We start from the raw sequence: 26,945 nt of genomic DNA, 5'->3' as shown, positions 1-26,945 counted from the left end.
AAAAAGTTGGGTCTAACTAAATTATGTGCTGGTGCACCTAAATGAAAATGTTAGGCACACCAGTGCATCCAATGTAAAAAGTTAGTCTGGAGCCCTGTATATCCAAGGAAGTTATACTTATTTTCTACAAGACCTGTGTCAGACCACACTTACAGAAGTGTGTGCAGTTGTGGGGACTGTACTACAAGAAAGATAAAAAGGATCTGGAAAAGGCTGAAAGAAGGGAAACCAAACTGGTTCCTGGTATGAAAGATAAAAGTTTTGAGGAAAGACTTCAGATGCTTAACTTCTTCAAGCTTAGTAAAAGTAGACTCAGGGTTATTTGATTGAGTCTTTAAAATTAATAAAGGGGATCAACAAAGTGAACTACAAGAGATTATTCAGGTTCAGCTCTCTGTTCAACCCTATATTTCACTGCACAGATCCATAATCACTAATTCTATTTAGTTAAGGTCACACAGTACACAGCACAACTCACCCCAGTGTCTGTAGTTTACAGTTTGGACTCATCAGTCCAGCACAGAGCAGCTTCACTCCTGAATCTCCCAGGCTATTGTAGCTGAGGTCCAGTCTCTGTAGTTTACAGTTTGGACTAATCAGTCCAGCACAGAGCAGCTTCACTCCTGAATCTCCCAGGCTATTGTAGCTGAGGTCCAGTCTCTGTAGTTTACAGTCTGGACTCATCAGTCCAGCACAGAGCAGCTTCACTCCTGAATCTCTCAGGTTATTGTGGCTGAGGTCCAGTCTCTGTAGTTTACAGTTTGGACTCATCAGTCCAGCACAGAGCAGCTTCACTCCTGAATCTCCCAGGTTATTGTAGCTGAGGTCCAGATCTCTCAGGGGTGAGTTTGATGACTGGAGAGCAGAGGCCACAATTTCACAGGACTTCTCTGTGAGGTCACAGCTGTTCAGTCTGCAAAAGAGAGTTGATATATTATTGTATTTTTAAACAGCGCAATATACTGTAAAATCTGATATGTGCAATGTAACAGTAATCACATTGAGTGATGAAGAGTTATAATGAGGATTTAAAGTTACTGATGCTCTGAGGAAAATGACTTTGCTACACTCTCCAACTGCAGCACTTTGGGCCTGAGAATTAGACGTCCTGTTGGACAGAACTCTGACAGTTCTACAGATGAAATTCTTACCCAAATGGCCCCCTTTCTTCTGACATTTGGCACAGATACAACCAAAAGTAAAGAGGCAAGAAATAACACACATCTTTCAGGGTGGATAGTGAGTTAGGCTCTGCTTCTTTACTTTTGCTGGTAACTGTGACTAACTACTCACAGCATTGCAAGCCAACACACAGCCAGCACAATACAAAAGCCAGATTCACTTTAGAAACAAGAATGCAAAAAAGTGATCTGTTCACACATAACCAGGTACTGTAGTGCAGTCTGTCTGTTTTGCTGAGGTTATATATAACCATGTAGTGCAGTGCATCTGTTCTGCTGGTGTTACATATAACCAGATAGTGAAACCAAAGCTATGTAGGAACTGTTAATGATCCCTTTGAGTTCATTTTGTTGGAATAGTGACATATTTGATGGTGCTGTTCAAGGAGACGCCATTTAACTTTTTCCAGGGTTTAGGATACTTCAGAACCTTGTACAGGCCAGACTTTAGCCTGAGATAAGCCACAGAATTACCTCAAAAACAGGCACTTTCACAGTCCCCTGAGAAGACCTCACCCTGACACCCATTATATCATACAATTCCTCTACCTTCCTGTTTTCACTCTGTCTACAGGCACTATTGGATTCTGGGTCAGCCTACACCAGAATAAAGCAGAGACCAGGGTGGTACTACTGGCCTTGTAACATGGTGCATTTACTGCCTGACCTAATCTCACAATACAGTAACATAAACATTTCATTCATAACCACACTTGCCACTCCCAAACCAAACCCAGCATTACATTAATCATAATGTTGAAAAAATCTCATCTTCTTGAACAATGTAAGCGGGGTACAGACTGAGCAGGCTCTCTCTGGTCATCTCCCACTCACAAATGATCTATGCATGGACTAGGAATAAAAGGGGGATTCTTCCCCCCTTTTGAAAAACATGGTGTGGCAAACACGCCTGCCACAGGCCACCAAAGTGGCTTTCCTTGGGGCCCTCCAGCACAGAGACACAGGGAGATGATGTTAAAACAGTCCACATTTATTCCACGAGGGTTTGGCAAGATGGTAACGCCAAATGAGCAGATGTAAAAACCCTGTCATGACAGAGAGCTCCCTGGTGTGGGTGGGGATGGCAGATTTAACCTGTGCGCAGTGATTACCTCACTACGCACAGGTGCAGCCACTCCTGTTCCTGGGTCCAATTAGCCTGGCCAATTATCTAATTCTTCACCAATTATCCAATTGGCCAGGTCTAATTAGCTTGACCCAGGGCAGGTGTGGCTGCTTAAACCAGCCATCCCCACACCACATACCACACATGGATTTCATTCAATCAACATTTTCCTTAACTGACTGACATTTAAAAGGAGGGATTCTTTTTTCTACACAAACACAGTTCGAACTACTTCACCAAACTGAGTTAGATAAGAATAAGTGTAACACTTGTGTTTACTTGTCCAAGTCAAAGTTAAGGACAAATGTTAGTTCAATAAAGACCATAGGGGTGTTTGTATGGCTAATCTGCAAAAAATCAGACCTTGTTATTCTACTAATAATGCGGCTGACCAAACTCAGCTAAAAATTGGATTAATTAATATCAGATCACTAGCCCCTAAGGCAACTCTTGTAAATGAATTAATTACTGATCACCAAGTTGAAATCTTATGTGTAACTGAAACTTGGCTTAAAACTGTATATTGCCTTAAATGAATCCACCCCTCCTGGCTACAGCTATACTCACGTTCCCCGTCTGACGGGTCGTGGCGGTGGTGGTGCTGCTGTATATCATTCTAATCTTTTTGCTACTTTGAAATCCGGCTTCAAATGAAACTTTTTTGAATTGCTTGTTCTCAGTTTTGCACATCAAGACAAAAAAGCAGTCAGTTTTATCCTCGCAATTGTATACAGGCCACCAGGGCCATACAGTGGCTTTTTACTTGAGTTTGCTGATTTCCTGTCCAGCCTGGTTGTTAATTCAGATAAAGTAGTAATTGTAGGGGACTTCAATATTCACATGGATAGTGAAAGTGATCCTCTCAGATCAGCACTCTTGTCTATCACTGAATCTATTGGCTTCGATCAACATATACATCAGTCCACACATTCTCATAACCATACTCTTGATCTGGTCTTAACTTGTGATGCAGAAATAGCAAATACAGCAGTTATGCCTAAAAACCCTGTGCTATCAGACCATTATTTAATTACTTTCCAGCCTTCACAAGTCTGTCATGTGTCACCAGATCCTTCATTCTACCTTATCTGTAAGCTTTCCTCCAGGACTGAAAATGCTTTTATTAATGAGCTCCCAGGCTCATTTGTGCACTGTGGGGATTTTCTTGGCTCCCACCCAAACGCATACAAAAATGCAAGCATTAGCTCAATTGATCAGCTGACAGACAACATAAATTACGTACTTTCCAGAACCCTGGATACTCTCGCACCTCTTAAGAAGAGGAAAGTCCGCTATAAGAAATTAGCACCCTGGTACAATGACCATACTCGTGCTCTCAAACAAGCTTCATGCCAACTTGAGCGCAAATGGCGTTCTACTAAATTGCAGGTATTCCTCCAGGACTGGAAAGACAGTCTACTAACTTATAAACATGCCCTCTCCACAGCACGTTCCTCATACTTCTCTACTTTAATAGATGAAAATAGAAACAATCCTAGGCACCTGTTTAACACTGTTGCCAGGCTGACCAAGAATCAAGTTGGTCCATGTGCCTCAATATCATGTAGTAGCAATGACTTCATGAATTTCTTTGATGACAAAATTATAAAAATCAGGGGCAAGATTCAAAGTTCTCCACCCCTCATATAGGGTCTGACCTTCCATCCGCTCAACGCATGGATGCAGAATCTTCAGAAAGACGGGCGGCCTATCTGAACTCTTTTGCTTCAATAGATCTCATGGAGTTTAATGCCATAGTTAATTCCTAAAAATCTTCTTCTTGTCTTCTAGACCCTATCCCTATGAAGCTTTTCAAGGACCTTTTACCAGTGATTGGAACACCAATGTTACATATTGTCAATATGTCTTTAGCATCTGGACACATACCACAGACTCTTAAACTTGCAGCCATCAAACCCCTTCTTAAGAAGCCAAACTTGGATGTGAATGACCTGTCTAACTACAGGCCTATCTCGAACCTCCTGTTCCTTTCTAAAATACTAGAAAAGGCCATTTCAAAACAACTTGGTTCATTTTTGCACTCCAATCATATATTGGAAGTTTTTCAATCTGGTTTTAGACCCTCTCACAGCACTGAAACAGCCCTGGTCAAAGTACTCAATGACCTACCCCTCGCTTCCGACCATGGCTGCATCTCTGTACTTGTGCTTTTAGACTTAAGTGCGGTATTTGACACAGTTGATCACCTCATCCTTCTGCATAGACTTGAAAATCTTGTAGGCCTCCTTGGACAGGCACTCTCTTGGTTCAGGGTTGCTTTTTATCACTTGAGAAACATCTCAAAAATTCAGAAAATACTGTCTTTACATGATGCAGAAACGCTAGTTCATGCTTTTGTTACTTCAAGATTAGATTACTGCAATGCTCTTTTGTCTGGATGTGCAAATTCCTCTCTGAAGGGCTCCAGCTAATTCAAAATGCAGCAGCTCGTATTCTCACTAGAACAAGGAGATTCGAGCACATCAGCCCAGTGATAGCATCGCTTCACTGGTTGCCAGTTAAATTCCAAATAGACTATAAGATAGGCTACTACTTCTTACCTTTAAAGCCTTACATGGGCTTGCCCCTTTGTACTTAAATGATTTACTTCTTCTTGGTAGCAGATAAATGTGGAATTTCCTATTTGTACAGTACGTGCATTCCGGGAATGTACACAGTACACACAAAAACAGGAAGAGTTTATATTAATTACGTTCATAAAGTATTCTGACTAATCCACAAAAAAAAGGTTATCACTTGGCTCAATTAACAAAAAATAACTAAAAATAAGGAGCCAATTCAACTCAAGGTTGGGGGCTTCCTGCAAGGATTTCATTAACAAAACTGTTCCATGTTGCGATGATATCACATGGGACACAACATGATTGCAAACATATTTCATTTGCAAACACAAGAAACAGCACTAGTATGATCACTATGGTGTACTTTACCTCACCTTCAGTCTACAAACATCTTTATATTTTAAAAACATTCAATCTTCATCTAATAATGTAACCAAGACGGCAAATGAAATACACTTTAGCCATCTGCTGGCTGCAGAGAAACACCACAACTGATTATTGCCATTGACTGGTACTACAGGTATATGGAGGACCAAAAATGTAAAAATAATAAATAAATAAATGACTCAATAAATGAATTAATGTATAAATAAATACAAAAGCAAGAAAATGTAAAAATTAATGAATGTACAAATAAATTAATAGACAAAATCTGACAAATGGGTATTTGCATTTATTTCCATATTTATTTCTTGATTCATTCATTTCTGTGGATGTTCATTTCCATATTTATTTATTGCTTGATTCATTTATTTCTGTATATATTTATATCCTTATTTATGTTTTGATTAATTTATGCCTGTATATATATATATATATATTTCTGTATTTATTTCTGTATTTTTTCATCCATATGTTAATGAGGGGGCTGTCAATGAAAATATGTCATAGTGTCACAATATTTCCATTGGTTGATCGATACCAGAGTACGTAGATTCACTGTACATGCCTTGCTTCAACACCGGTTGCTTTTTACCACATTTACGTTAGTAGGGCAGAGCAGGGCAAAACGTAACACAGATTTTATTTTTTTGGTTAGGTGGTGCAGCTTGAGTGACGTATTTCAGGATAAGGGATTTTGATAAACATTTTGGGAGATATTGCCAAATAAAAGTTTGTTTTGGTGATATGTAAGCACATTGTTTTACCATAAGTATTTTTTGGGTGCTGTAATGTGTGTGCATATCAAAGGATCCAAATGTATGTAATCGTAAACAGTCTTTTCGTGACTAACAGATTGCATATTTTTGATAGAGCAATCAGCTCCACCTGCAGGATTAAGACATGCACGCAGACTCACAGAGCAAGGGAACATAACAGGATCGAAAAGGGAAGACATTCAACGGGAACTGCAGAATAATGCTGGGATAACTTGAGAAGGGAAAAGAACAGGACCACATAGAAGAGTTTATGATAAACTTTACTTTGGAGCTTAAAGAACTGTGGCATACATACAGCACGGCTGCACTCAATCTCCTGAACAAGCTACCTCACTACCTCACTGACGTCTTACATTGGTTGGTATATCCTGTTTCGAAAAGCCTAGGGCTCCACCTAGTGGATAACCTGACTACACTACAAATGTACAGTATCGTTTTCACCAGTTGGCAATAGGCTATGAAAAACATTTAAATGTAATCAATAGATAGATTAGAAACAGTGTTTGTATCCTAAAACATCAAACTGTATTGAGTTACCTTACTTTGTGTGAACCTTTAAAGGTATTAAAACTTAGGTTAGCTCGCCATGTCAGTTTCTGAATGGCACGTCCCAGAAATTCCATTATGGTATTAAATCATAATTAGGATGTAGGTGTGAATGGTTTGTATTAAAAATGATTAATCTAGTTCTAGTTATATTTTCAGAATTGAGCCAAATAGGAAAACTGTTGTTTCCTATACAGGCAAGAGATAGCCAGAGGCTTGAGCCTGGCTGACCTAGCTGAAAATGCTAGTCCTCATTATGTGCTCTTTTGTGTGGATGCTTTGACAGTTTGTTCCAGGTAGCTGCATCACAGAGATTGACCCTGTAGTGTTCAGCCATTTGGAGGAAGTGGCTCTTCGCCTGAATGTTTCACTCCATAATTCAGATTACGCCAGATCAATTGGATGCCCTTCTCACATACTGCCTGAGGAAGCACTGGAGAGTTATTTATTAGTTGGTTTGTCTGTTTCATTGCAGCAAATTAATTAACAATTAATCCCTTGCATGTCCACTTCCCATGAGATCTCAACAGGATCTTAGCAGGGTGATCTAACTAGATCATTTAAACTTAATACACTTATGCAAAGCAAGTTTTACCCATCTATGCCTCAGTGGTATTTCTCCCATCTCATTAGTAATGCATTAATTGGTGTTGTTCTGAGTTCCCCACAGCATATCCTCAAAGCTCTTGCCTTTTTAACATGTGATGCCAGGAAAGGAATTGGGGTGCTGTCCACCAGGGGGCAGCATCAGCCCTACAGAGAGGTATTGCTGCAGCTGTGGCCCATTAACTAACCATGGGCTCTATAAGCTTCCAGGCCTAGGGGAGGGTGCTTTTAGATGGTGTTTGGGAGCTGGCTGGCTATGACGAGGTGGGAGTTTTGTTTCCTTAGCCGCTCAAAAATTAGCGAAGCCATTCAAACCGTTAGCTGAACCGCCATTAAAAAAAATGATAATTTAAACCTCCCGGCTACGATTTTGTTTTTTACAAGTACATTTCTGGAATGGCTGTTTCCGAAAAATAGGTTCTGCCCAGCAGTTCATACTGCTTGTCGAGGGACTGAAGCATAGCTCGGAATGATGGCTTTTCTACAGTCCGGAAGGGCACCATCTCCACAACCAAATACTTTGTTACAGTTGTTGTAAGTGCTCGCCACTTGTTGCTGTCCCGGTTGTATTTAGTCACTCTGGCAAATGCCTCTGAGACTCCTAACTGACGTAGTGCCGAGCCGGTACCTCCCGAGGTAGATGGGGTGCCTTTCATTGCATCGTATAACGGACGATGAGTGGTCCTAAGATGCGATGCTAGATTTGTCCTGTTTCCTCGCATGACGTTGATTTTCTTGCTGCAAATGCGGCACACTGCCTCATCCAAATTCTTTGGCTTTCCATCTTCATCGGGCTCAAAGCCAAAATGTTCCCAAACAGGAGAAGTAACGTTGGGTTTCGCTACAAGATCCATGTTTTTAGCCTAATTTGAAGCGAAAACTTTCCGTAGCCAACAGTTGCAAAGCACGTTCTGGGTGACATTTCTCCATCAGAACGTTAACTGCGCAACTGTGAGTGAAACTTTCGAACACATGGGTGAAGAAAATAGGCTACACAATTATAATTATAATTATTTTAAAATTGCATGCATTTATTTCAGATCACAACTTTTACAAGAAAAATTGAACATAAACAATTGGCCTAAAATAAACGGGAAAAAACAAAACCAGCGGTGAAGCGGTGATCAGCTTGACTCTGCGGTGGACGTGACGTGATTGCGTTACCACGGTAATGCAGTAACCGCGGCAGCTCTAGTTTGCCGCCACTGACCTGTGTCAAAGCCTCTCTAACTACTCTGAGAACACTGTCCTCTAGCTGCCTTCGCAGTCTCTCGGGTGAACTGTTCTAGCTGACCCAAATTGAGATGAGTTGCAAAGCATACAGCTCAGGAACACCTTCTCTGGAACACCTAGTTGTCTGCAAGTGCACATCACTGTCACTAGACTCCTGCACATGCACACGACCACAAATCGCCTTCACATCACCTGTGAAGGTTTCTCCACGTGCTCAGTGTCCAGTTCGGAAAGCAAATCAGCCTAACATTGACCTCTCAGGGCATATTTACTTAAAATCGAGTGGCAGGGCAGAGCATATGTGTAGCATTAAGTTTCCCTGTCGTCAACACGTGATTGCGTTTCCGCGGTAATGCAGTAACCGCGGTAGCTCTAGTATAAGTATGGATTTCATTAGAGTTCATAGCAGGTAGTGAATAATGGGGATGGATGTAGACTGCAATATATGACAGAAGTGAATCCAGAAGTCGGTGGAAACCTGGCAAATGAAACTCAATACAGCTCAATGTAAAGTTCTACATGTGGGAAATAAAAACATCAGGCTAGATGTTATGGGAGGAACGACATTGGAATGTGCTCAATTTTGGGAGTAATAGTTGATCTAAACCTTTCAGGTTCTAGGCACTGTGCTGCTGCAGTAAAAAAAGCCAACAGGATGCTGGGATAGTAGTGAGTATAAATCAAGGCTCCAGAGTGCGACCATTTTGGATGCACATGCGACCAAAAATCTGTCAAGTGCGACTAAACATTTTCATTGGTCACACCGGTGCATCTGACATTTAGCAGGTCAGTCTGTGTTTTTACAGTCTCTGGTCTGTGTGTGTTGCGTTATTTTTTTCAACCACCTGCATTCTGCGAAGACCCGCCCCTACTCTGCCTCTGATTGGCTCTGACCCTGATATTCTTCTTCACTGAATGCGGGTGGGGAAAAAAATAAGGCATGTGTGTATTAGTGAAATGCGGATCGCAGTTATATCCGCGGGCACCACGGTTAATCTGCGGATCGGGTGGGCCGAGTCATAAAAATTAACATTCTGATTAATAGCGGATGGGTTACGGGTGGGTGAAATAATACATCATTAATGAGGAAAATATTAATTACATTCTCTAAAATGTGAACATATTTTAAGCTTCATTTTTCGTCAGGCGTGAATTAGCAGACTAGACTCTCGTTGCGCCAATTGCGGCGTCCATTTGTCTTAAGCAGCAATGGAGGCAAAAAAGATCCGAGAGAAAATTAAAAAAGGAGAATTAAAAAAGGAAGGGCAGAAAAGTTCCGTGTGGGAGCGATTTAGTGAATGACGAGTCAGGTGCTGGGTATGTCATATGCAACAGCTGCGAAATAATGAGAAATAGCGGTAATGTGTGATCGGGTGCGGGTCTCTAAATCGGAGAAAATAATTTGTTCGGGTGGGTGGCGGGTGGATGATTGCGTACATGTGGATTCGGATGACGTCAGAGCCGATCCGCGCATCACTAGTGTGTATGTGTGAAACCGCGCCCTGTACTCCTCCGGGAGCAGCGCACACTTTTATTTGAGTTATTTGAGTTTGATTTATTTATTTGAGTTTGTCAAGCACTTTAAACATCAGCACTTTTTAAGTTTATTTTTTAAAGAATTGAGGTTATTGCCATTTCTTGTTTGTGTTGTGAATTAAATAGAGAAAACATTTATCTGCACCTTTATTCCTGTTTACAATCATTTACATAATGTGTTAAGAAATTACCCATGTGTATGGGAACTGACAAAAAAGGTAACACTTAAAATGTATTATTATGGCGCCAAAATGGCGCTGTGAAATATTTTGGGTCTAACTAAATTATGTGCTGCTGCACCTAAATGAAAAAGTTAGGCGCACCAGTGCATCCAATGTAAAAAGTTAGTCTGGTGCCCTGTAAATCCAAGGAAGTTATACTTATTTTATACAACACCTTTGTCAGACCACACTTAGTGAACTGTGTGCAGTTCTGGGGACTGTACTACAAGAAAGATATAGAGGATCTGGAAAAGGTTGAAAGAAGGGAAACCAAATTGGTTCCTGGTATGAAAGATAAAAGTTTTCAGGAAAGACTTCAGATGCTTAACTTCTTCAAGCTTAGTAAAAGTAGACTCAGGGTTATTTGATTGAGTCTCTTAAATTCATAAAGGGGATCAACAAAGTGAACTACAAGAGATTCTTCAGGTTCAGCTCTGTTAGTCTGACGAGGGGGCATAAAAGGAAATTAGCAAAAGGTAAATTCCGCACCGATGTTAGGAAGTATTTTTTCACACAGAGAGTAGTCACTGTGTAGAATAGCTTGGCGCATGTCATGTAGTAGAGGCAGAAACTCTGGGGGTTGTAAAGACCGGGCTTGATATGATGCTGGATACTATCTAGTTTGTAGGTAAACCAAGCACTAATGCTAGGTAGGAAAATGGCAAGCATGTAGGGCTGAATGGCCTATTCTCGTCATTATGTTATGATAGACATGAAACATATTACTGTACTGAAGTGGTCAATATTTTACAATGTCAATCATGCATCCAGCATTCAGTCATCACCTGTGACCTGATACTACAGACTCCACTGAAATCTTACATTCTGGTCAAGCACCACAAACCTGGCAACCCTAACCCTTTTCTTTGTTGTGCTAGAGCAGTTAGAAGAGAGGGATGAGAACGACGTGGACAAAGAAAGAATGCTGGTGGACACAGGAGTAAACAGAGAGAAAGCACTTTTTATATTTCACTGCATAAAGGAATAATCACTAAATCTATTTAGTTAAGGTCACACAGTACACAGCACTACTCACCCCAGTCTCTGTAGTTTACAGTTTGGACTCATCGGTCCAGCACAGAGCAGCTTCACTCCTGAATCTCCCAGGCTATTGTAGCTGAGGTCCAGATCTCTCAGGGGTGAGTTTGATGACTGAAGAGCAGAGGCCACAATTTCACAGGACTTCTCTGAGAGGCCACAGCTGTATAGTCTGCAAAAGAAAGTTGATATATTATTGTATGTTTAAATAGCGCAATATCCTGTAAAATCTGATATGTGCCATGTAACAGTAATCGTGCTGAGTGATGAAGAGTGATACTGAGGATCTGCAGATATCCACCCCACATTTGCTGCAGCTGTGCGTCAGCTGAACTTACTGTAAGAGGCCCTCTGTGTCAGTTCTGTTCTTTCCTAATACAGCTAGGTCTATTACAGGATCCAGAAGAAACCAAGGGGAGATGTCAGACCAGCAGATTGAAGAAGCCATGTCTTTTCCCCTCTAATTGTAGCTTTCCCCATAGCATACTTGCACAATTTAATCTTGCACTTGCACTTAATCCAGTTATGCAAAGTAAGTTTTATCCATCTATGCCTCAGTGGTGTTTCTCCCATCTCATTAGTAATGCAATAACTGGAGTTGTTCTGAGTGCCCTACAGCATATCCTCAAAGCTCTTGCCTGTTTAACATGTGATGCCAGGAAAGGAATTGGGGTGCTGTCCACCAGGGGGCAGCATCGGCCCTACAGACGGGTATAGCTGCAGCTGTGGTTCATTGCAATCACATCAGCTGTGGCCCATTACCTAACCATGGGCTCTATAAGAGGCCTAGCTTCCAGGCCTAGGGGAGGGTGCTTTTAGATGGTGTTTGGGAGCTGGGCTATGGACAGTATGGTGGGTTGGTGCCAGTTTTGTTTGGAGCAGCTAAAGGTGCATATAATAACCCTGTACTCTATATCGCAGTGAGGAGTCTCCTTGTGTTCCTGCTATATAATGACCCTGTGCTCTATATAGCAGTGAGGAGTCTCCTTGTGTTCCTGCTATATAATGACCCTGTGCTCTATATAGCACAGTAGTGGATTCTCCTTGTGTTCCTGCTATATAATGACCCTGCGCTCTATATAGCACAGTAGTGGATTCTCCTTGTGTTCCTGCTATATAATGACCCTGTACTCTATATAGCAGTGAGGAGTCTCCTTGTGTTCCTGCTATATAATGACCCTGTACTCTATATAGCAGTGAGGAGTCTCCTTGTGTTGCTGCTATATAAAGACCCAGTGCTCTATTTAGCAGTGAGGAGCAGAGGTGGGTAGTAACGCGTTATATTTACTCCGTTACATTTACTTAAGTAACTTTTTGAATAAATTGTACTTGTAAGAGTAGTTTTAATGCACCATACTTTTCACTTTTACTCGAGTATATTTGCAAAGAAAAAAGGTTACTTTTATTCCGTTATATTCGGCTACATTCCGCTCGTTACTTTTATTTTTTACCCATTTTTTTATTCAACGCACGTTCTGTTTGTTTCTTTCTCTCAGAGAGACTTCAGCCAAAGAGGCTGACTGGTCTTAACTTTGGCGCTGTCATAGCCCCACATGACTCCGTTTCACCAATCAAACGTAGCCAGTCACAGCACACAGAAGGATGAGTGGGCGAGAACAATGGCTGAAACAACGGCGGGTGATTCGTAGGAGGCAGAACACCCCTGGCCTCACGTTCAAACTATGTTTTACTTACAGACTACCAAAAACAGTAGTTACATTATGCGCTGCCTTCTTTTTCTGCCTAGAAATGTGGACATTTCAGCCTACAAGAACTCAACTTCGAACTTGAGAAAATATGTGGCGGTAAGTTGTAGGTTAGTTTTGGCTGTGGATAGCTAACTATTTGACTGAGTGGTCATTTATTGTCTTGGACCAGAGACTGTAAAAAATATGGACAAAGCTACTGTGACGTCACCCATTGACACTCCGTGGGTCTCTAAAACACATTTTGAAGCTCAATGGCGGGCGCGGCCATTTTCTCGATTTGGAGCCAAAACCATAGAGTTAAGCGGCTCTGTGATTTTTACAATTTGATTGACAGTCCGGTGCGGAAAAGCCCATCAACCTGAACAAGGCTAGCTGACTGTCTGCCGTTATGTTTTAAAATATATTATCAGATGTTTACGGAGTTTAATTTCCATCCGTGACTGTACTGTGTCATGTAATCACGTTATTTGTATGACATTAAAAATACAATTAGGCTATGTTCAGTTATCTTCAATTTATGTTTCTCAGCAAAACGAATATGCTTAGCTAGCATATCAGCTTGCCAGTGAGCTAGGTAGGCTATCCTTGGTTAGCTCACGCATTAGCAATATGAACCACAGGGGAAGAACATTGACTACACTGATGGTCAATCAATCAGAGATGTGTAGGCTACTGGTGATTTGAGTAGGCTAATTTTCGTATAACTGTCTGGTAGATCTGCTGTTAACCGAGCAAGTTATCGTTGTAGGTTTTCGCCACAGTCAGTTAATGAGCCAGTAACTGCTACTAGCTACTCCATCGCCGTTTGTGGTGTTCACTTTCTGGGTGACGTTAGCTGACCGATCGTTCGCAAATCACTTTTTACCGAATAAAAGTTAACACTGTCAGTGGTGATTAACAAATCTACCAAGTATTTTAATAACTTATCTGCAGGCGTGTAAATATGACAACGCACTTTGTACAGCAAGTTTTCCACCTGGTGCATGAAGACAAAAATAATGTAGCCTACATTGAATTTCTAATTATTATTAGGCTATTATTTTTTTCTTGTAAATCATCAAAACCAATGGAGAAAAGCCAATATACGCAAGCAGCCCCCAGAACCGATTCTGAGAACCACTGTCTTAAATGCCTAGCTTGTCGGTCTCTGAAATGCTAAAAACATGTTCCTTTCTAAATGCCAAGATGGTTAATTTCGTTAAATTCTGTGTGTGTGATTTCATCGTGTGTTGTATATTCAGCAAATGAACCTTGAGACTCTTAATTCGCTTCGTGAAACTGAAAAAGTGTTTATCCCAAAATCGGGATTATAGTAGCTTTGTCACATGCGTGAAGCATGGCCCAGGTAGACATTTACGGAATGTACACGACTGACAAGCCGTCAAACACGTCTGACAGATTAAATGTTTGCCGGTTAAGGTCAGCTAGCTAGTCAAATGGCTTGGTAGCCGAAGTTTTAGCTGTTTTAGCATAGGCTACTACTGGACTACCAAATATAGCAAGCTGATTACGCTTTCTGCCAAGAAATTATTTGGTTAAGTAGGTTAAAGGAAATAGTAAAAATGACTCGGCTACCGAAAAACTTAAGAGGAGGATTATTTTATGGTCGTCTAGTGCAGCTGTAAATAGCACACGCCATAATGAAATCACCACAAAATGGGATGCCTGCATTTTCAGACTTAGCACAGGCGGACCGTGGCAGGAGCTGCAATGTCAAGGCCAAGAGGTGCCACCGCCCACCCCAGTGACCATAGACTGTAGCCCCTACTGTAGCTCAGTCCTCCGCAGTAATCCGGAAGTGACGAAAGCTGCACCTCATTGGTCCAGAACAAATATTGGCACTGTGCCCAAATGATGCAATAAATCATGAAATCGACCCATGGACAATCATAAGACGAATAAAATACATCTATTATGACGATTTGTTATTGTGAGACAAGATTATTGACTTTGTATTTTGATCACATTTGTACCGTAGACTTACATGGAAACCGGATATGAAAACACCTATACTGGAGCCATCCGTAGTGGCGCTAGTGAGCAACCAGGAACTACAACACCAGGAAATGAGCTTCAAAAACGAAGTCTGGTTTTGGCCGCTTGTCTTGGACAATCCGTTTGTGAAATACAAGTGCATTCGTGACGCCTGGGTATCTTCCAAAATAGCTGCGCGTAATACCATACCTGTTGTTTACGTCGTTGTCGCCCTTTTTAGTACAGTCTGGCTTGATTGACAATTCATTTATTCAGTAGGTGAGAGTATAAGCTTTCTAACGATGTATAACATGTCTAATTTTGCTTTTGGAATAGCGTTTTTTAGGTCTATATATATATTTCCCGGCACAGAAAAAAATCGCGAAAGTACTGAAAAAATTAACTTCGGAGGATAACAAGGACATTCTTTTCTACATAACTAGGTACAGGTTGTTACTTATATTTTATATAGACTGCAGTTGAAAATCTGATGTTTTTCCCGGTCGATAGATACTCACGCTAAAGTAGTAGTAGGCTACTGAAATATTATGATCTCTAGATTAACCAGTAGGCTAATATCAGCAACTTTTTTCGAGCTAGCCACTTCAATTGAATTCTCCTTTTTGCTGTCAGAAGAGCAGTGGAAGGCAACGATAGCTTGGAAAATATGAATTGCAGTTTGGATAGCTTTCAGTGTACTGTCAACCCCATAACAAAGTTGCCATTTCATTGTAAACAGTCGTGTCTGTTTTTTTTTCATTATTTTCGCGCTGTGTAGCCTACACAGTTAGGCAACATTTATGGAGCCAATCATGTTTGTGGTGGCTACTCCATAGGCAAGGGGTGTATTTCAAATTAAATGAAAAGATGGGCAGTGGCAAGAATAAAACGGCCGTTTATAATTCAAAACGGGACCCGACGATTTGCACCGATGTATTCAATATAGCTCGTTACACTCGTTAAAAGTACATATCTTTAAAGGAGTAACATGGTGGTTGAATGTGACACTTCCCAGTTGTCTTTAGTCAACAAAAAAACAAATGTGCATTTTTTTTATTATTCAGTCATTTCAATGTACTTTAAAACGTATTTTTCTAAGCCTAAATTTCCCACTATAAAAGTTCACCCGAACCGTCTGGGTGTGGTAATGAGAACTGTCAGTTAGCTATGATTGCCATACCGTGCCCCATTACCATAGCTACCCTCACGATACGCGCTCTTTTTGAGACACTTATCACAAGCTAGCTAGCTTAGTAGTATATCAAGTATCGATAGATAGCTAAGGTAAGGACGTTGACTTATATCCAATTATAATTTTTGCTATCTAGCTAGTCACGTTATGATAAACGCACAACAATAACGTCCTCATAAAAGCAAACTAGCTAGCTAACGTTATCGATAACATTGCCTTATGAAAGCAAACTACCTAGCTAGCTAACGTTAGTTAGCTAGCTAAATTAATATAACCAGAAATAATCTAATAGTCCTTAAAAGGCACTCTAATTTAAGTGAACCTAACGTTAGTCAAATATTTGCATTGTCTTGCCCGTAAGCCAGCGGCGCAAGCTATGGGTCTCGAGTTATCCATGGGTTTATGGGGCGTGGAAAGGGGAGTGGTTACTCTGTTTGTGACGCACCAAGTTGACAACTTTCTCAGCCGGTTGAAAATAGGACGATAAATTTAAAACGCATATTTCTTCAAAAATACAGAACGGACATATTTAATACTTTACTCATTGTGTTTCTTCAATGCCTCTTGTGCAAATAGCACATAAAACCGAGAAAGTGTGACAATCACCATGGTACTCCTTTAAACTAAAAAAAACAACTGATATTTACATATTGAGTTATTCATTAACACTGTATCACTTTATTTATATACCAACTCCTGTGTACCATTTTCCTATGACATGATTTCAGTTTCCAATCCGAGAGAGTAGCCTACACTAGACTGTCATCCGCCATTACCGTTGTTTTTGACCGTTTTCGCGAAAGGAATTATGGTATTTTTCCCAGTCGGAGCATGCACGGATGCACACTTGTTTGATCAAATGGATCAGTGCTCCGCACTACCGAACTTCGGTTTGGACTCGCACTCCAAGATGGAGGCATGCTCGCTATGCGCACTCGGAGCATGGAAGTGTGCGGTTTGAGACACAGCCAAAGTTTGTTTACGCTAAACCGGAAGTTCTGCACATATTCCGCGCAAGGCATCATGGGACTTTGGAATATTGTGGATAAGTGCATCATAAGGTACAATAATGGTGCGACAAAGCATTATGTTTTACACATATAAAGTTTGTTTGAATTTGAGCAGGCTCCTCTTTGTTGTGATGATGAGTCTATTTTAATGGATAAATCCCCTGTAGCCTCATTGATATTTTTTCTGTCAACGGAGGGTTCACCCCAACAAACTGATGAGGTATAGAGACTGAATAGAGTACAACAGAAAGCGAAAATCGTCCTCTTCTGACGAACCTCCTGTGTATTGTTTACTTAAAGGGATATGATTTAGGCCATATTTGAATTTGCACATGGCAATTTTATATTTTGTTTATTTCTATTGGACAAGCATCTACAATTTTATATTTTGGACATTTGGATTTTTACGTTCATCTTGCTCTGCTTATTTCAACATTAAATCAGATTATATGAAGTAACTCAGTACTTGAGTATTCTTTTCACAAGATACTTTCTTACTCTTACTGAAGTAATTATTTGGATGACTACTTCTACTTGAGTCATTATTATTTTAAAGTAACAATACTTTTACTTGAGTACAGTTTTTGGCTACTCTACCCACCTCTGGTGAGGAGTCTCCTTGTGTTCCTGCTATATAATGACAGTGTACTCTATATAGCACAGTAGTGGATTCTCTTTGTGTTCCTGCTATATAATGGCCCTGTGCTAGGAGTCTCCTTGTGTTCCTGCTATATAATGACCCTGTGCAACCTCTACCCTCTGCCTAGCAAGATAAGTAAAGCCAACTGCTGTTGATTTTAAATGTTCTAAAATCCAGACTTCAGCTTTGGATTGGAACCACAGAAGAGTGACAAAACTAAGTGATGTAACATTGCACCTAAACAGCAGTTTGCATGTTTATCAGATTGACACTCTTCCCTAAGATGTGCACACATACCATATAGACCAATATTTGATTTTACCAACAGTAATAATATCCAAGGCTGCGTTTACCCAATGGGCTACATGGGCTGCAGTCAGCAGTGAGGGGAATGTTCTTTTTCTTTTTTTAATGAATTTTAAATTTGTTTTGACATATATACGTACCGGCAGGATTGCTACACGTCTCGCGATATACTGCCGTTAATCTAACCAACGCAAAGATACAAAATATGTTGTCGCGAGAATACCCTATCGACCAATAAATAAGGCATTTGTGTATTAGTGATGTGCGGATCGCAGTTATATCCGCGGGCACCACGGTTAATCTGCGGATCGGGCGGGCCGAGTCATAAAAATTAACATTCTGATTAATAGCGGATGGGTTGCGGGTGGGTGAAATAATACATCATTAATGAGGAAAATATTAATGCTGGATACTATCTAGTTTGTAGGTAAACCTAGCACTAGTGGTAGGTAGAAAATGGCGAGCATGTTGGGCTGAATGGCCTATTCTCGTCATTATGTTATGTTATGTTATGATAGACGTGAAACATGGTAAATGGTAAATGGACTGCATTTATATAGCGCTTTTATCCAAAGCGCTTTACAATTGATGCCTCTCATTCGCCAGAGCAGTTAGGGGTTAGGGGTTAGGTGTCTTGCTCAAGGACACTTCAACATGCCCAGGGCGGGGTTTGAACCGGCAACCCTCCGACTGCCAGACAATCGGTCTTACTTCCTGAGCTATGTCGCCCCTCTAACATATTACTGTACTGAAGTGGTCAATATTTTACAATGTCAATCATGCATTCAGCATTCAGTATTCACCTGTGACCTGATACTACAGACTCCTGAAAACTTACATTCTGGTAAAGAACCACAAACCTGGCAACCCTAAGACTCATGACAGTTTATCCTGCTTTTCTTTGTTGTGCTAGAGCAGTTAGAAGAGAGGGATGAGAACGACGTGGACAAAGAAAGAATGCTGGTGGACACAGGAGTAAACAGAGAGAAAGCACTTTATATATATTTCCCTGCACAGAGCAATAATCACTGAATCTATTCAGTTAAGGTCACACAGTACACAGCACTACTCACCCCAGTCTCTGTAGTTTACAGTTTGGACTCATCAGTCCAGCACAGAGCAGCTTCACTCCTGAATCTCCCAGGCTATTGTAGCTGAGGTCCAGATCTCTCAGGGGTGAGTTTGATGACTGGAGAGCAGAGGCCACAATTTCACAGGACTTCTCTGAGAGGCCACAGCTGTTCAGTCTGCAAAAGAAAGTTGATATATTATTATATATATATTATATATATTGTGTTTAAATAGCGCAATATACTGTAACATCTGATATGTTCAATGTAACAGTAATCGTGTTGAGTGATGAAGAGTGATATTGAGGATCTGCAGATATCCACCCCACATTTGCTGCAGCTGTGCGTCAGCTGAACTTACTGTAAGAGGCCCTCTGTCAGTTCTGTTCTTTCCTAACACAGCTAGGTCTATTACAGGATCCAGAAGAAACCAAGGGGAGAGGTCAGACCAGCAGGTTGAAGACGCCATGTCTTTTCCACTCTAACTGTAGCTTTCCCCATTGTATACTTGCACAATTAAAAAGCGCTTTTCTCCTGTTTCTGCCCTTGCAGGTTCACTTCCCATGAGTCCTCAATAGGATGCTTAGTAGGGTGATCTACACTAGATAATTTAAACTTAATACACTTATGTGAAGCAAGTTTTATCCATCTATGCCTCAGTGGTGTTTCTCCCATCTCATTAGTAATGCAATAACTGGAGTTGCTCTGAGTGCCCTACAGCATATCCTCAAAGCTCTTGCCTGTTTAACATGCCAGGAAGGGAATTGGGGTGCTGTCCACCAGGGGGCAGCATCGGCCCTACAGATGGGTATAGCTGCAGCTGTGGTTCATTGCAATCACATCAGCTGTGGCCCATTACCTAATCATGGGCTCTATAAGAGGCCTATCTTCCAGGCCTAGGGGAGGGTGTTTTTAGATGGTGTTTGGGAGCTGGGCTATGGACAGTACGGTGGGTTGGTGCCAGTTTTGTTTGGAGCAGCTAAAGGTGCATATAATAACCCTGTGCTCTATATAGCAGTGAGGAGTCTCCTTGTGTTCCTGCTATATAATGACCCTGTGCTCTATATAGCAGTGAGGAGTCTCCTTGTGTTCCTGCTATATAATGACCCTGTGCTCTATATAGCAGTGAGGAGTCTCCTTGTGTTCCTGCTATATAATGACCCTGTGCTCTATATAGCAGTGAGGAGTCTCCTTGTGTTTCTGCTATATAATGACCCTGCGCAACCTCTACCGTCTGCCTAGCAAGATAAGTAAAGCCAACTGCTGTTGATTTTAAATGTTCTAAAATCCAGACTTCAGCTTTGGATTGGAACCACAGAAAAGTGACAAAACTAAGTGATGTAACATTGCATCTAAACAGCAGCTTGCATGTTGATCAGATTGATACTCTTCCCTAAGATGTACACACATACCATATCGACCAATAGTTGATTTTACCAACAGTAATAATATCCAAGGCCGCGTTTACCCAATGGGCTACATGGGCTGCAGTCCCGGGCCTCCGCCACTAGGGGTGCCTCAGCGGTGAGGGGAATGTTTTTTTTCTTTTCTTTTTCACAAATTTTTAATTCGTTTTGACATACATACGTACCCGCAGGATTGCTGCACGTCTCGCGATATACTGCCGTTAATCTAACCAACGTAAACATACAATATGTTGTTGCGAGAATTCTTGTCGTCATCAAAATTCTGTCTAAAACAAACATGTCGTCAAGCAGAAAATTCGAGAGTGTGGCGCAAAAAAGAGCAAGAAAACAACAACAAAAAGCAAGAAACTAAGAAGTTCTCAGTAAAATACCGAAGTTTACTTCTTTCTTCAAAACATCGATGGATGATTACTTAACAGCAACCGAAGCAGGCTCCGACATCAACAACGATCCCTTCCCTGACACATGCCCTGACGCTGACGATGATGCAGATGCTAACCCAAGTCCCACCACACCAACTCAGTCAACCCGGCAGCCTTCTCCGGAAACCGCCGTCACCAGGCAGAGATGGCACAGCCACGACATCAACCCTGTTAGCATCGAGTACGCCTTCGCTGGAACCCGGCTCCGGAGACACTGATAACATCAGCACTGTCAGTGCTGCTGACGAAACTACTCCGCTAGCAGGTGCAGGCGCCACGGTCGGGAGGAAAGATGCAACATGTGGAGCCACATCCACTGATGTAGCTTGTTGGGGACCCGTTACCGAAAACTTGCGTAGCTATTGGGTGAGCAAAGGAATAAAAGCATCCTTGTCATGTCAAAATAAAGACATAGCATTCACAGCATCAGAACGATCGTATAAAAATCAGAACAGACAATTGAGTAAGACCTTGTTTTCGCGTAATCTGCGTAATGGGGAGAGTGTTACCCGTGAGTGGTTAGTTTATTCTCCAACAACCGGTAATGTATATCGCTTTTTTTGTCGGCTTTTCGGCGGGACACCATCTGCCTTTTCTCAATCCGGGTTTTCTGATTGGAAACATGCTTCTTGTCGGACTGAAGAGCATGAGTCAAGCCAGTCTCATCGAAATGCAATGCTCATCTGGTTCGCTCGCACACAGGAGCACGGAATTGACAACGAACTTAAGGAGCGCTGCGAAGAGGAGGGGAAGTATTGGCGCGAGGTCCTAAAACAAATTGTCTCCGTTATACAGTTCTTGTCAGAACGAGGTCTCGCATTCCGAGGAGGCGATGAAGTTCTCGGTTCCCCTAACAATGGCAACTATTTGGGAATACTTGAGCTACTCAGCAAGTTCGACCCCTTTCTTGCCGAACATTTAAAGAAATATGGAAACCAGGGGAGTGGGTCTACTTCCTATTTATCCAGCACTATATGTGATGCATTCATTGCAATTATGGGACAGCGAGTTCAAGCTGAAATTATTCTAATGGTGCAATAAGTGAGGTACTTCTCTCTTGTTGTTGATTCAACCCCAGATTTGACCCATATCGATCAGCTAACATTCGTGATAAGATATGCCTCTCAGGAAGGTCAAGTCTTTGAGTGTTTTTTAAAATTCCTGCCCATATACAGTCATACCGGTGAGTCTCTTTTTCAGTCCATTACAGACGTGCTAAATGACATGAATATTGATATAAATAATTGTAGGGGACAATGTTTTGTCAGGTGTGTACAAAGGACAGAGGGCCCGTATTCTAGAAGTAAATCCTTTGGCTGAGTGGATACCTTGTGCAGCCCACTCACTCAATTTAGTCGGTGTGAACAGTGTAGATTTCTTCTCTGAAACAACCAAATTTTTCAGATCTGTTCACTCTTCAATTTTTTCTCGGAATCATCCCGCCGATGGAAGGTTTTGATGGATGGACTTGAGCCCAATGTTAACAAACGCATAGAGACTTCAAAGGGACTGTCGGACAGGAGATGGGCCGCTCACGCCCAGGCCACCAAAGCTCTCTGTGTAAACTAGAAAAATATACTGAATTCGCAAATAAACATATCAGGTGATGATTCTCAGAACGCTCTCACATGTGACGAGGCGCGCTCTCTGGCTAACAAAAGCCGCGTTTCCACCGCAGGAACTTTACCCCGGAACTAGGAACCTTTTGAGGAACTCAGTGCATTTCCACCGCAGGAACTAGGGTCTAAATTTAGTTCTGGGGGCTTTGTTTTACCCCCCAAAACGTTCCTGCTCGGGGGGTAGTACTTTCCAAAAGTACAGGAACCTTTTGGGTGGAGCTTGCAGTGCTGAACATTTCTGATTGGTCGAGTACTCGCAGCATTTTTTTGTATTTATTTTCCGCCATTACCCGCCATGTTTGAAAATATGCAGCGGCAAACCAATTTATTTTCATAATAACTTCAAATCAAACTTGTATGTTATGCGGCGCAGTAGCCTAGTTTTGGTTATAGCCTGCCAACGTCTTGGAATTATAACGTGTGCTCTTCTGTTCTTTTCTTGCTTTAGTATTCGTTTTATAAAATGCTAAGCATTCGTGCTGGGACAGCATATTACGTAGGTTACCAAAACATTCAAACAGATTCATTCGGTTGCTGAATATTTTCTTCCGGATTTTCTTTGTTAGCCCGTTGTAATTGACTCAAAACGTTTGATACAGTTATGTGAGGTATGCGGTAGTTCTGCGTAATTAACATTGGTGATACAGTACAAGCAAACTGGAAATCACCATCCGCACTTTTTGTCCGGGTAAAATAACAGGTTAATTCTAGTAATCTTCCCTTTAGCTTTTTCAGACTGCCGTAATTTTACTCAATTTTACTGCCATTTTTCAATTCCACGAAAAGACCAGGAAGACTATGGACTAATTTATGGTGTATGGTTCGCATCTGGAGGGCACACTTCGCTGCTCGGCTAGCAGTAACTTCGAAGGAAAGCAAACGGTGGCTGTACCACTACTAATTTACATTTTCACGCAAGTCCGAGTTTTCGTTCTATTCTTGTCATTTTGCCATTAGCCTATATGGAATTGACGACGAGAAAGTAATCAAACAGCAAATTGTTTACAACGTGTGCATGTTTTCTGCTGTTGTTGCCAGTTATACATATAAATGTGAATGCATTCTGTCGCTTCGGATGTCAAGACATGAAAGCAAATGTTCGCATAAAAACATTATGAATGTGTTAGAGAGGATATATGAAAATCAATAAATACAAAAGTAACCATATATAGTCATTGTTGGTAACCCGTTGTATATAAGTGGAATAAACCCCTCCGGGCTGTCCCGGTTATTAGAAAATAATGTAGGCTACTTCAGTGGTAGTATGGGGTTACAGAAGAAATCATATGACAGATGGACCGACGACGTCGCTTTTTCATACGTCAGTGGGCTAATTTGCCTAATCTTCGCGGGACTTTAGACCGCGGTGGAAAAGCAGACAACCATGGGCTGAAGGAACATTTTAGTTCCTGGTAAAGTAGTTCCTGGGACTAAAAGTTCCGGGTAATTTTGGAGGAAACGCGGCTAAAATGAACCGATTAGAGACAGCTTTCTTGTGTATATTGTGGAACAAAGTATTACAAAGAATTCAGATGAGTACTATCCTCCAGAAGGTAGATGTGGATCTCGTTACGGCTGTGGATATGCTGCGATCACTGTCAGATTTCGTGGCAGGTTTACGCGACCAGTTTGGAGACCTGGAGACGCAGGCCAAGGAAATGGGAGGAACACAGGAATACAGGTCTGTGGTAACTCGGCAGGCGAAGAGAAAACACACTTTTATTTGAGTTATTTGAGTTTGATTTATTTATTTGAGTTTGTCAAGCACTTTAAACATCAGCACTTTTTAATTTTATTTTTTAAACAATTGAGGTTATTGCCATTTCTTCTTTGTGCTGTCATTTAAATAAAGAAAAAACATTTATCTGCACCTTTATTCCTGTTTACAATCATTTACATGTGTTAAGTTACAATGTGTTAAGAAATTACCAATGTGTATGGGAACTGACAAAAAAGGTCATGCTTAAAATGTATTATTATGCTGCCAAAAGGTGCGGTGAAAAATTTTGGGTGCACCTAAATTATGTGCTGGTGCACCTAAATGAAAAAGTTAGGCGCACCAGTGCAACCAATGTAAAAAGTTAGTCTGGAGCCCTGTAAATCCAAGGAAGTTATACTTATTTTATACAATACCTTTGTCAGACCACACTGTACTACAAGAAAGATATAGAGGATCTGGAAAAGGTTGAAAGAAGGGAAACCAAACTGGTTCCTGGTATGAACAATAAAAGTTTTGAGGAAAGACTTCAGATGCTGTCTGTGTTGTAGTCTGTATTCCCGGTCACTTGTCTCCCCAGTACTGTCTCTGTGTCTGTGTTCCCTGAGCTGCTTCACTCCCCTGTACTTGTGTGATTTCACTATTCGGGTGGTTCCGGGTTTTCATGGTTTCCCCCCTTCTTTCCAGTCTTGCTTTACTTACTTCCTGCTTATTTCTAGTTTTACTAATTTCTACTAATCCCTACTAACTTATAGATTGTAAAGTACTAACCTCACTAATATACTAACATGTGAATATTACTAATGGACTAACACACACTAGTTTTGGGTTTTTGATAGTTTAGATCACTATACTAATACATTAACCAGTCTCCCCTTTTCCATGCTGCGCTGTAGCTCCGCCCCTTTTCTTTCTAGCCTGCTCTAACACTGAGTTCTGCAATTGCCTGCACCTGTCTCTTGCTCTGACTGCACCTCTCTCTCTCTGCACGTGTTTTACCTGCTTCACCCAGGCCGTCTATTATCATTGTTGTCTATGTGATTCCAGTCCGCGTTTTGTCAGTCCCCTGTCATTGAATTCGTTTTCCTAATGTTCTTCACCTGGATGTTGTTTGTTACTCCTCCCTCACTCACTAAACCCCTCCTTGATTGTTATCTTCCCCAGTGTATAAATGTCAGTCTTTTCCACCTGTTCAGCGTCAGAACGTTGATCGAATTCATTGTGCCGATTGTTAGTAAGCCTTTGTCTATCGAGATTCCTGCGACACCCCTTTGCCCGACTTCGAGTTTGCCTGCCCCTTTTGGTTTTGTTTGCTTCTGGTCTGACCTTCGCTTTGCCTTGACTTCTCTTTTGCCTGTCCCTTTGTACCTTCGCCATTCTGATCTCCTGTTTTGATTTTTTGCCTGTTTTTTCACTATTCTTTTGGAAACTTGATTCGGCACCGTCCTCTCTCGGATTACCTGGCTTCGAACCTCGGACTGATTAAAGACAACGTTTTTTGGATTTCCCTGGTCTGCGTGTGGGTCCTTACACAGAACATCACAGTCTGAGTGTCTGTGGCGGTTGTGGTTCCTCTGAATTTGTACCCTTATGTCTTGTAAAAATTATTCAAGCCTGGATTAACTTTTTTTAACTTTTCAAATGGTCATTTACAGACAAGGTTAAGTATACATTTCGTAAAAAATTTAACCTGCAAGATGGTCTTTAATGTGACGAGAAGTGCTATATTTAATGCATAACATGTGCCCACGTCCGCCAGCAACCCCCCCCCCCCCACAGGACAGCATCCAACAGCACCCCGTCCCCCCGTCGAGCGCACTGGGTGACACCAATCCTAGTGACAAAACTGCGCCCAAGTTGCCCATCTATTATTTCTACCAGCCCACCCTGATACAGCAGTCTAAAACCGGCTCTAACGGCAGCCCTATATTTCACTGCACAGATCCATAATCACTAATTCTATTTAGTTACGGTCACACAGTACACAGCACTACTCACCCCAGTGTCTGTAGTTTACAGTTTGGACTCATCAGTGCAGCACAGAGCAGCTTCACTCCTGAATCTCCCAGGTTATTGTAGCTGAGGTCCAGTCTCTGTAGTTTACAGCCTGGACTCACCAGTCCAGCACAGAGCAGCTTCGCTCCTGAATCTCCCAGGTTATTGTAGCTGAGGTCCAGATCTCTCAGGGGTGAGTTTGATGACTGAAGAGCAGAGGCCACAATTTCACAGGACTTCTCTGTGAGGTCACACCTGTTCAGTCTGCAAAAGAGAGTTGATATATTATTGTGTGTTTAAATGGCGCAATATACTGTAAGATCTGATATGTGCAATGTAACAGTAATCGTATTGAGTGATGAAGAGTTATATTGAGGATTTAAAGTTACTGATGCTCTGAGGAAAATGACTTTGCTACACTCTCCAACTGCAGCACTTCGGGCCTGAGAATTAGACATCCTGTTGGACAGAACTCTGACAGTTCTACAGATGAAATTCTTACCCAAATGGCCCCCTTTCTTCTGACATTTGGCACAGATACAACCAAAAGTAAAGATGCAAGAAATAACACACATCTTTCAGGGTGGATAGTGAGTTAGGCTCTGCTTCTTTACTTTTGCTGGTAACTGTGAGAA

General features: G+C 41.4%; 1 protein-coding gene across 1 annotated transcript; it reads right to left on the bottom strand.

Moving 5' to 3' along the window:
• Positions 1-180: 180 nt before the first annotated feature.
• Positions 181-26,602, bottom strand: LOC135247164 (ribonuclease inhibitor-like). Its single transcript, XM_064320447.1, has 4 exons — positions 26,314-26,602; positions 19,134-19,307; positions 11,228-11,401; positions 181-913 (listed from the first exon to the last, which is right to left on the bottom strand). Exons 1-4 carry the CDS (start codon positions 26,343-26,345, stop codon positions 475-477), a joined length of 819 nt encoding a protein of 272 aa, XP_064176517.1. The 5' UTR covers positions 26,346-26,602; the 3' UTR covers positions 181-474.
• Between the last annotated feature and the right edge of the window lie 343 nt (positions 26,603-26,945).

Source organism: Anguilla rostrata, unplaced genomic scaffold, assembly GCF_018555375.3.
Source record: "Anguilla rostrata isolate EN2019 unplaced genomic scaffold, ASM1855537v3 scaf1102, whole genome shotgun sequence".
Classification (NCBI taxonomy): Eukaryota; Metazoa; Chordata; class Actinopteri; order Anguilliformes; family Anguillidae; genus Anguilla; species Anguilla rostrata.
The sequence above is the reverse complement of the archived record's forward strand: the minus strand, read 5'-3'. Positions and strand labels throughout refer to the sequence as shown.